Source organism: Antennarius striatus, chromosome 1 (genome assembly GCF_040054535.1).
Source record: "Antennarius striatus isolate MH-2024 chromosome 1, ASM4005453v1, whole genome shotgun sequence".
NCBI classification, from domain to species: domain Eukaryota; kingdom Metazoa; phylum Chordata; class Actinopteri; order Lophiiformes; family Antennariidae; genus Antennarius; species Antennarius striatus.
In genome coordinates, this window is record NC_090776.1 from 1,769,213 (window position 1) to 1,779,813 (window position 10,601).

At 50.2% G+C, this 10,601-nt stretch overlaps 2 protein-coding genes across 5 annotated transcripts; both read right to left on the reverse strand.

The window, feature by feature from the left end:
- Nucleotides 1–4: 4 nt before the first annotated feature.
- Nucleotides 5–3,758, reverse strand: tppp3 (tubulin polymerization-promoting protein family member 3). Of its 3 annotated transcripts, none has more exons than XM_068327134.1 (4): nucleotides 3,597–3,609; nucleotides 2,809–3,010; nucleotides 1,693–1,846; nucleotides 5–1,571 (listed from the first exon to the last, which is right to left on the reverse strand). In XM_068327134.1, exons 2-4 carry the CDS (start codon nucleotides 2,994–2,996, stop codon nucleotides 1,377–1,379), a joined length of 537 nt encoding a protein of 178 aa, XP_068183235.1. In that variant the 5' UTR covers nucleotides 2,997–3,010; nucleotides 3,597–3,609; the 3' UTR covers nucleotides 5–1,376. The 3 variants fall into 3 exon arrangements, with proteins under 3 accessions (XP_068183235.1, XP_068182429.1, XP_068181596.1); XM_068326328.1 differs by lacking the exon at nucleotides 3,597–3,609 and adding an exon at nucleotides 3,095–3,279; XM_068325495.1 differs by having other exon boundaries at nucleotides 6–1,571; nucleotides 3,602–3,758.
- Nucleotides 3,759–4,551: 793 nt separating this feature from the next.
- On the reverse strand, nucleotides 4,552–9,756 carry zdhhc1 (zinc finger DHHC-type containing 1). Of its 2 annotated transcripts, none has more exons than XM_068313592.1 (11): nucleotides 9,264–9,756; nucleotides 8,079–8,366; nucleotides 7,773–7,948; nucleotides 7,461–7,562; nucleotides 7,219–7,343; nucleotides 6,981–7,136; nucleotides 6,785–6,900; nucleotides 6,613–6,701; nucleotides 6,254–6,365; nucleotides 6,105–6,177; nucleotides 4,552–5,603 (listed from the first exon to the last, which is right to left on the reverse strand). In XM_068313592.1, the coding sequence occupies exons 2-11, from the start codon at nucleotides 8,310–8,312 to the stop codon at nucleotides 5,134–5,136; spliced, it is 1,653 nt and encodes a 550-aa protein (XP_068169693.1). In that variant the 5' UTR covers nucleotides 8,313–8,366; nucleotides 9,264–9,756; the 3' UTR covers nucleotides 4,552–5,133. The 2 variants fall into 2 exon arrangements, with proteins under 2 accessions (XP_068169693.1, XP_068169695.1); XM_068313594.1 differs by having other exon boundaries at nucleotides 9,252–9,756.
- Between the last annotated feature and the right edge of the window lie 845 nt (nucleotides 9,757–10,601).

Sequence of the window (10,601 nt, forward strand, 5' to 3'; positions counted from 1 at the left end):
ATCTTCGGTTTTATTGTAAGAGACTTTAATGATCAATAACTTTATAAAATGTTGTAAATACATCCAATCAGATTATCAGTGATGAATACAGTATTAATAGATTACCTTAAACCATCTAAACTTAATGTTTTGTTGTTGTTGTTTGTGTTTATTAAATGTTTCGATCGATCCATCACACTTTCTCATTTCTGCGTATTTGAACCGACGACCCGTCGTGTTTCTGGACGTCAGTCGAACAAATGAGCTTCATGAAGACAGGAAAACGTTTTCCTGTTGCTTCATCAACACATCCAGGTCCACAAAATAAAAACAATAGATTTCTTTTTAAAATCGGAGTAAAAAGTACTTACTACGTCGTCATGACAACCATCAAAGCATCAAAGTCAGAATAAACATATTTGAAATTTTGATGTCAGGAATCGGTTTGCGGTTCGTCGTCTTTTGAAGCGAGTTTCAGATTCATTGCGTTAAACTGAAGTATTGTTGTTGTTACATTGAGTATTGTTGTTGTTGTTGTTGTTAGCCTGTATTTATTTGTTTATTACTGCATCAAACATCCAAACACAAACACTTCGCTAACTGCTAAATGAAAAGATTCATCCGACGGTCGTTTCTCTGTGGGTGAGCATCCGTCCGACCTGTAGCAGCAGCAGACGAACTTTAACCGGTTCGTGTTGCTTCACAAACTGGCCGCTGTGTTAGCGCTAGCAGGTAGCATCTGTCAGATTAGCAACAACATGAAGATAACATAAACAATCAAACGGAAGAGGAGGAGAGAGGAGAGGAAGACCAACACCGCTGAGGATCCGTCTGAGGAACGACCGGAAGACATCGAAGTACATTTGACTTCTTTCCCGACAGATTTCATTTAGCATGCTAACCAGTTGAAAACAACTACTGTAATGGAGTAATGCTAACACGCTAACCCGTTGAAAACAACTTATGCTAAAATTATACGCTGTTTTATGGAAGTAATGCTAACATGCTAGCCTGCAGTAAACGAGGAATGCAAAACTGTTAGCCTGTTAAAAATAACTAATGCTAACATGCTAGCCTGTTGAACATTATGTCAGTTGTTAATGTAAGTAGTGCCTCATGTCCTAAATGATGATGTCATACCTGTGCCGGTATGTTGATAGCATGTTGATTGAAAACAAACCTGATATAAATAAAGCTTGAACACATTTAAATGTTTCCATAGTAACCAGTGGACTGATGGGTAATGATGTGGGAAAGAAACACCAGCGCAGTAATCCAGACCTGGTCTTAGTTCAGCTAATCAGACTCACGCGGGGGCAGGGTTGGGGGGGTCGAGGGGGCGGAGCTAAAGATTTGGTCCAGATTGAGTGTCGTCCACAGCCGATTGTCCTGATTGGTCATTTGTCCGCCTTCACCTTGTCGTCGTAGGTCCCGGCGTTCTTGTAGGCGCCCACGTACCCCGTGTTCTCCACCAGCTCCTCGCGGCCCTCCCGCCCGCGGCCCCGCCCACTCTGGTCGAAGCGTTCCTTGTGCGACCCGGTGAAGCGGGAGGAGTCAGTCAGGCGATCCACCGCTGCTGTCTTCACCACTTTCTGAGGGACGCAGACAAGGACGCATGAGAGCAGACAGACGCACGGGGGAATGGCGCCCTCTAGAGGACAAACACGTGACGTCCACGTTCTGATTCTCCACAAACGGTTTTAAATATCTCACCGTCACGCCGACGTTCGTGGGCTCTCCGCCTTCCACCAGTTTGAAGATGGACTCCTGCGCCTCTTCCTTACTTTGACCCTTGAACCTCTTGGGCGCCAGGTCCACCAGAGCTCGGACGAACTCTTCGTAGGTGATGACCCGCGACGTCTTCTGTCTTCACACGGAAACACAAGAACAAAAGTTACGACCAGACTTTATCAGAGAACCTCCGTGGATTCAAACTTCAACCTGGACCCGGTTCCACGTGAGCTTTTATTGGTCACCTGAAAGACAAACCCACAAGAACACCACGACCCCTAAACTGTAAAAGGACGGACTGCTGGTGAAGTCTCACCTCATTGGTCACCTGGTTGCCCATCGTCCCTAGACCACAATGCCAGGTTGAGTTAGCCTAGACAAGACTAGTCCACGCTAGACTAGTCCACGCTAGACTAGTCCACGCTAGACTAGTCCACGCTAGACTAGTCCACGCTAGACTAGTCCACGCTAGACTAGTCCACGCTAGACTAGTCCACGCTAGACTAGTCCACGCTTGTTTCTCGAAGATGTTCCACCTCTGATCCAAGAGGCTTCTTCAGTTCTAGAGGTGGATGGTCTTGTCACACCATTAGAACTGAAGAAGCCTCTTGGATCAGAGGTGGAACTTCTTCAAAAGACTCTCTTAAATCCAGCAGATTGCTTTAAACAGCTTTGGTTAAATAAAGGCAGACTCCCACCCATCAGATCAGGGGCTCTGGAACTCTTGACCCCTTGACTGGTGTCCCATCAGAACACCGGGGTAAGTCCATCGGGTCCCATCCTGCCTCTGAGGACTTTGTCTTGTTTTGCCGGGTCAGTGGAGGCCAGAATGATCCCCCGGCAGCTGGCGTCGTCACACCAATGTGGAATGGTGAGCATTCATTCCCCCCATTCCGGTCATGTTGCCCCAGCTGTGGCAGGATCTGATAATGTCACCCCCTCAACTTGTCCCCTTATAAAAGGAGGGGCATTTGGTATAGGACAATATATAAGAACCTCAGGGAACAAAACCCTGATGCCTCGTCTACCATCAACACAAATGCAACCCCCGACCACCAGGGGGGGCACTCAACATAGAGGTCAAAGTCCAGGACTCACTTGACTTTGGAGAAGACGATGTCCACGTCGGTGCCGGTGACGTTCTTGCCGTCGGTGATGCTGCAGTCTTTACAAAGTTTGGCCCAGTTCTTCCCGTTCAGCTCCTTCCCAGTGGCCTTTGTGTCTCCATGGATCGCAAACTTCTTAAAAGACGCCAGGAGCTGCTCCGTGTTCGCGTTGTCGGCCATGACGGGGAAAATATCTGCAGGAAAAACACGGACGAAGGTCACAAACAGTCCAAAGAACGAACCTCAGCGTTCCGTCCTAACAAGCCTTCACGGAATACCTCTGTGTCGTCTGCATGACGGTGGATGTGGAGATCGTGTTTAGTGGAACAGTAAGGGGGCGTGGATGGAGCCCTGGGGGACACCGCCCAGGACGACAGGGAGAGACCGGCCTCTGATACCGGCTTTGATCCGGTTCAGTTCAGTGTCCCAAATATTAACCCTTAATCCTAACCCCTAACCCACCACCCTTAATCCTAACCCCGAATCCACCACCCCTAAACCGCTATACACAAGTTATATGAGATTTAAAGACATGCAGTTACAACACACACACACACACACACACACTGACCAACACACAGACACACACACACTGACCAACACACACACACACACACACACACACACACACACACACAAACTTACACTGACACACAAATAATTGACATAGAAACACAAACGAGCACACACACATACAGACACACACACACACACATATAGACACACTCACACACACACTCACACACACACAGTCACACACACACACTCACACTCACACACCCCACCTGAGCGTCCGTCTCTCTTCTGGACCTCCACAGAATAAACGCCGCTCTGATCTCGGCGCTGCTGCTCTGGACTTGTTGTCGTCTGTTTACCCCGTCGCTACGGCAACACCCTGTCCCACGCCCAGGCCGGCCAATGAGACGTAGGCGTGGAGGAGAGAAGGCGTGTCGGATGTCTGGCAGGACGTCTGCGTGCTCCTGCCAGCCCCCCCCCCCCCCGGAGAATGAGGTCAGAGGTCAGGTGGGGTCGGGTTCCACCGCTGGACGTCCAGCAGCAGCATGGAGACATCTTCATCATCGTTATCATCTTCATCATCATCTTTATTATCATCTTCATCATCATCATCGTCGTCGTCGTCATCTTCATCATCCTCGTTTTCCTCAACATCTTCATCACTGTCTTATCTTCATCTTCGTCTTCATCATCTTCATAATCGTCTTCATCTTCACTATCATCTTCATCATCACCATCTTCATCGCCACTAAAACACTTCCTTCTGGATCCTCTCGTCTGATTGGATGAGAGCCGTTGAGGCTCCGTTGGACCCGTCGTCGTCACCATGAATACGACCAGAACCCGACGACAAACGGAGCTGTGTCCAGCGTGGAGTTTGGCCCGTTGGCATAGCAACGGCGGCGGCGTTTCGTAACGATGTCGCTGTGAAACCCGTTTGTGGTTTCACCCCCCCCCCCCGACCCCCCCAAAGGAAACGGCGCTGAGCTCCGGTCGGAGAACGTTTACGGGTTTCTCTTTCATCAGGGAGGTTCTACTTTCACACGTCTGTGGGAGGCGGAGCCGAGGGGCGCGGGTCACGACAAACCCATAAAGATCTGGGAGGGAGCGTAGATCAAGGAGGGAGCGGGGGCTTTAAAAACGGGGGGGGGGGGCGGTGGAGTTTAGAAACCAAATCATTCTGGATCCGAGCAGGAAAAGGAATCAGAACCGGAAAACGTTTCCATAGAAGAGACGCGTTTATTGTTAGAAAAACCACCTCAGCAGAAACGTGAAACATGCGTGTGAACGGCCGTTAAAGCACAACATGTGAACATGTGACCATGTGACCATGTGAACATGTGACTCCACCCGGGGGGGCGCCTCAAGGTGGGAAGAACAAACACACACAAACACACGTCAACCTGGACAGATGAGACGCTTCCATTCTTTTCTCGCAGGTAGCGGCTAAGCTAGCCGTTTTCTCTAGATTCAGCGGTGATGCTAAGCTAATCTGAAGCTAACCTAGCTAGCGTCATGTGACCTGCAGACACAAACAAACACAACGGCGTGAAGAGAAACGAGAACCAAAGGCTGACGGAGACGTTTGTTTACTGGTGCGTCGCCATGGAGACCAGCAGGGGGAGCCGCCGTGTTGGGTGGGTTTTGTCTCCAGGGGACACAAACATCCACTCACCAGCAGACGGCCGCCACCTCCACAAGGTCAAAGGTCAAAGTCATAAATATTCATCAAACAGCTAATTTACATATAAGCAAGATTGTTGCACATGAAAGATGTTCGACCAATCAGGTCGGGTCGGGTCTACAGCTCCATCCAGGAGGCGACGCCAGGGCCCCGTGACCCCCGAGACGCAGCCCAGGGGCCGCGCCTGGAGCCCCCCAGCTCGGGGGCCTCGCCGCTGCTCCGGCTCACAAACACCACGGGATTGTGGGTAGAGCTCATCTCGAACATCAGCTCCATGTTGCTCTTGTTTGTGCGGGAGGGGGGCTTCCTCTTAGTCCTGGGGGGCTGGGGGGAGGGCGGAGGGAATGCTGGGATGCCTCTGGGCGATGGCGTGGCGGCGTCTCTGGCGGCGGCGGCGGAAGACGAGGAGCCCAGTTTTGCCAACACCACCGGGATCTCCTCCAGGGACTCCGCTGAATCAGAGTGGTACTCACCGGGGGGGGCCACGGCCTGGATGGGTCCCAGAGGGGACAGGGAGGCCCTCAGAGGGAATGCTGGGAAAGGGAGTCTCTGGGCCTGGGACACCGTGGACACGCCGCTGAGCTCCGCTGGAGGACAACACAACTGACTTAATGTCATCAATCACTGAGTAAAGGTCATCAATCACTGAGTAAAGGTCATCAATCACTGAGTAAAGGTCATCAATCACTGAATAAAGGTCATCAATCACTGAGTAAAGGTCATCAATCACTGAATAAAGGTCATCAATCACCGATTTAATGTCATCAATCACTGAGTACAGGTCATCAATCACTGATTTAATATCATCAATCACTGAGTAAAGGTAACCAATCACTGATTTAATATACAGTGATCCCTCATTCCTCGCGGTTAATGCGTTCCAGGAACCACACGCGATTAACAAATTCACATCATCAATCACTGATTTCACACAATCAACCACTTATTTCACACCATCCATCACTGATTTCACGCGATCAATGATTTCACGTATCAATTACTGATTTCACATATCAATCACTGATTTCACATCATCAATCACTGATTTGACACAATCATTCACTGTGATCACACATGTGAGTGTTTACCAGGGGGCGGGGCTGACGTGAAGCTGTGCTCTCTGCTGACCTCTGCTGGAACCTTGCAAACCTTCTTCTTCTTCTATAAAAACACAAATACATTGAGGTTAAGAATCAATCAATCAATCAATCAATCAGCAAAGAAACCAATCACCTACCTGTGTACGTGGGTGTGTGTTTTCTGTTGTGTACATCTCTGTGAAGGTGTTGGGCGGAGTTTCTTCCTCCGGGACAGGACGGGATGCGGACCTTACTCGATTGGCCAGGACCCTGACACACACACACACACACACACACACACACACACACACACACACACACACACACACACACACACACACACACATACACACACACACACATGGTTTAGTGTTTGGAGTTTAACTGTAGATGATGTCATACTTTACTGAGGTCACGTTAGCTAACGAGAGAAACATCCAGGAACAGCTGATGCTGTTACCTAGCAACAGGAAACAGCGAGCTGGACCACAGCTCTGAGTTAACGGGGGTGACTTACTCCGGCTCCCCCCGCCCCGCCACAGTGGAGGGTTCCTCCAGGTCCAGCTGGGGGTTGGTGTAAACCTGAGCGTCTGAGTAGTTCCCGTCCTGAGGGGGGGTCAGCAAACACCGACACGCGTGTGAAAACACTTCAGTGTTAAAGGATAGCGAGACACTGGAACATCAGTTACCTTGACGACCGAAGACGCCGCCGCCTCCTTCAGCGGTCCGGCTTTCCTGGAGTCTCTGGCGTCTTGGCGGTGGCGCTGGTGGACGATGTACTCGTAGGTGGTGAGGCGGTTCCACACTGCGGGGCAGTTAGTGGGGGTTAGTGTGGGGGGTGGGGTGGGGGTTAGTGACCCCCCCCCCCCACGTGGATCCACTCACTCAGGTAGACGTGGAAGCAGAGCAGGTGCGACAGCAGCACTGACGACAGCAGCGCCAGGGAGATGGTGACGGCGGCCAGACCAGGGATGACGGCGGCCGCCGACCTCAGCGGCGCCACCGGCAGGAAGACGAACCACACCCCCGTCTCGTTCCGCGCTGGGGGGGGGGGACAGAACGCACTGATGTCAGCAGTCAGAGGTCAGGGGTCAGTGCGAGGCATGGGGGGGTCAGGGCTTACACAGGAAGTGCTTGTCCGAGCGCAGCTTGGACGGGTCCAGGTAGAAGGCGATGAAGACGTAGGAGGAAATGACCAGAACCAGAACGATGCCCCCCAGGGCCGACAGCACGCTGTGGAGGAAGAGCCTGCAGGACGAGACAGTAGGTCGTTAGTCCTACTGGGTCCTTCCGATCAATAGTCCTACCGGGCCTACGGATCAATAGTCCTACCGGGCCTACGGATCAATAGTCCTACTGACTCACTTGTAGTTTCTGCTCCCCACACAGTTGTTTAACCACCGGCAGTGATGATCGAAGTTAGCCACACATTTGTTACAGGAGCTGCAGTGCTTCGACTTTGGACCCCTGACAACACACACACACACACACACACACACACACACACACACACACACACACACACACACACACACACACACACACACACACACACGATCAAGATCAATCACCAACTATAGTTTACAGACATCAGGAAACAGACTGTAACTGCGTCACACGTGTGACCACAGTGTGTGTGTGTGTGTGTGTGTGTGTGTGTGTGTGTGTGTCACCCACACGTCCACCTGGCACAGGTAGCAGTGGCAGTTCTCGATGACGTGTGCGTGTTTGGAGCGGTCGAAGGCGGGGACCGGCCCTCGGCTGGCCTTGGCTCTGACGTTGTAGTCGGCCGGGTCGATGGACAGCGCCATCAGGTGGACGCACAGGTGAAACACAAACATGATGCCCATGCACTGAGGGCAGGTCAGGACCCATAATGTGATCACGTAATCTCCATCGCATTTATTTAATCACAGATTAGATTATATATACGTTAATGATCCCAAACAGGGACTACTTTCTGTTCTACTGGCGTAAGGATACGATGTAGCCTGCAGGGATCCAGTGAGCGGGCAGCAGGGGGACGAACACGCCGAAGCCGATGATGGCGAAGTAGACGTAGAGCAGCCAGGCCAGCAGCTGGAAGGGGTGGGGGGGCCAGCTCCAGCCGTTGGTCCTGGAGAAGAGCAGCACGTCGGATCGGTGGGGGCTGCCCCTGCTGCCGCCGCCGCCACCCACCGGCGCCGTGCGGTTGGGGTTCCGGCTGCACACGTCCATCCTGAGCACGGATCCAACATCTGGGACTCGGTTCTGCTTCAGGCAGGAGACGACCTACGGGAAGCGAACGCATCACCAGACGTCACCACGAAAAAACAAACTGCTGTTTGTTTATTTTTATTTATTCAATATTTATTCAATAATTATAAAAAATAAAAATAAAGTAATGAATGTACATTTACAAAAAAACAACATTCATACGTAAACAGTCCTTTCCCATAGTTACAACAGTGTAAGACCCATTTCCCATGGGGTTTACACTGGTTTGTACGCCAGGTTGTGTGCCTGATGATGTCACGCATGTAGTGAAAACTAGATTAAACCTTTGTATGGGGGGGGGGCAAACTCATTTTCACTGGGGGCCACATTAGAATAACGGCTGTCCTCAAAGGGCCAGATGTAACTCAATGTAATGTAAATGTTAACTACTCCTTAATGTTTAATAACTCTGGATTTATGACTTATTCAAGTTACAAACATTTCAGTTTGTAACTTGAAAACACATGTTTGTTTGTTTCTCTGTTCTAACATAAATCCTTTTCATTTGTCAGGTTATTAAACCCACAGAACTCCATCAATCAAGGATCAAACTATCAATCAATAAAGACAAATAACATCAGACACATATTTGTTCAACTTTGTACTGCATTGTGGGAAATGTAGTTTTTGGTCAAAGCACACTTTTGACCCATTTCTTTGTATGCACTCTCGCGGGCCACATAAAATAGTGTGGAGGGCCACATTTGGCCCCCGGGCCTTGAGTTTGACACGCGTGCTTTAAAACGTGAAGAGGGGGTCAAAGAAATGAATGAGCCTCAGTAGGACATTAGCATCAGAGCTACAGACGCTAATTCTACACACCAGCCGCCTACATGATCAGGCCTACAGTCTGAACCACCTCACCTGTTAGCTCACCTGTTAGCTCACCTGTTAGCTCACCTGTTAGCTCACCTGTTAGCTCGGGCTAGCGGCCTCGGCTCCATCGCATCTCATCCCGGCCAGTCGTTGGTTCCTGACCCGGTGGACGGGGGTCTGTCTCCCAGCCGGGTGGGCCAGACCTCCGTGCTCCGACCCGGCTAACGCTAGCTCCGGGCTGCTGCTCTCCGGTTCGTTCCGTCTCCGGTTCTCTTTATCCGGTTAGTTTAATTCAAACCGGGGGTTCCGCTGAGGTTTAATCCCCGTTTCGAGGCTAATTTCCCGGACCCGCTAGCTTGTTTCCGGTAGCTCTGCTAGCGCTAGCCTCGTTAGCCGAACGCTGCTAACTAGCTAACAGCAGCGAGACACGAGGATTCACTTCCGGGTGGGTCGTTTAGTTTAACGGTTAATTAACTGATGTCCGTTAATTAACTGATGTCCGTTAACCAGCTCGTGGTTCCGGTAACCGGTTCTCCTGCTGCCGACCGTCTCCCAGCGCTGTGTCCTGTTTCCATGGTAACACAGCTGCTTCTTCTTGTTTGTATGGCGGTGATAAACCTGGAGTCTTATCGCCCCCTAGAGGTCTGGAGGGTAAATGAACTTTAACTACAGTAGTTTGGATTCTAAAAATCACAATAAAATTTCCTTTTGTTTCCAATAAAAGCTTCAAGAGTGAAGCTCATTGAATATTTTGAATTTTTTGAATTATTTTTTGAACTATTTCTCTTGGCAGACATTTGTCAGTTTGTTTGGCTCCAGTCTGTTTCTTCTTGTTGTTCTGGTTCTGAATCGCGTACGGTTGAGACCTTGAAAACCCGTTAGAACATCTGAACGCAAAACGACCCAAAAAAAACTGATTCATTTTCATGTACCGCCGCTGTATCCGCTGTAGCCCGTCACGGGGAGCTGGACCCCATCCCAGCTGGCATAGGGCGTGAGGCGGGGGACACTCCGGGCACATATGTAGACAAAATATAAAGACACACACGTCTACACATACATGTTGGATCTGATCAAACGTTACATTTTCCGACACATTGATGCGTTTTTGTGACTTTTATTGGACGTCTGACTCTAAAGAACATTTTCTGCAAATCCCGGTTTCAGAAAAAAAATTAAAACCGTGAATAAAGATTTAAACATCCGAGTGATTTTGTTTTTAAATCGGTGATGTGAACCCGGTGTGAACCCGGTGTGAACCCGGTGTGAACCTGGTGTGAACCTCCATATTTTACCTCGGCAGCGACATCAGACTGTAGTTAACAGACTCACCAGCAGGGGGAAGCACCGTTCCACTGAGAGAAGCCCTCCCTCTCTCGTTTCCTGTCTCTGGTGACATCACCCGGTGCTCCCAGGAAGTGGGTGGGCCAGAAG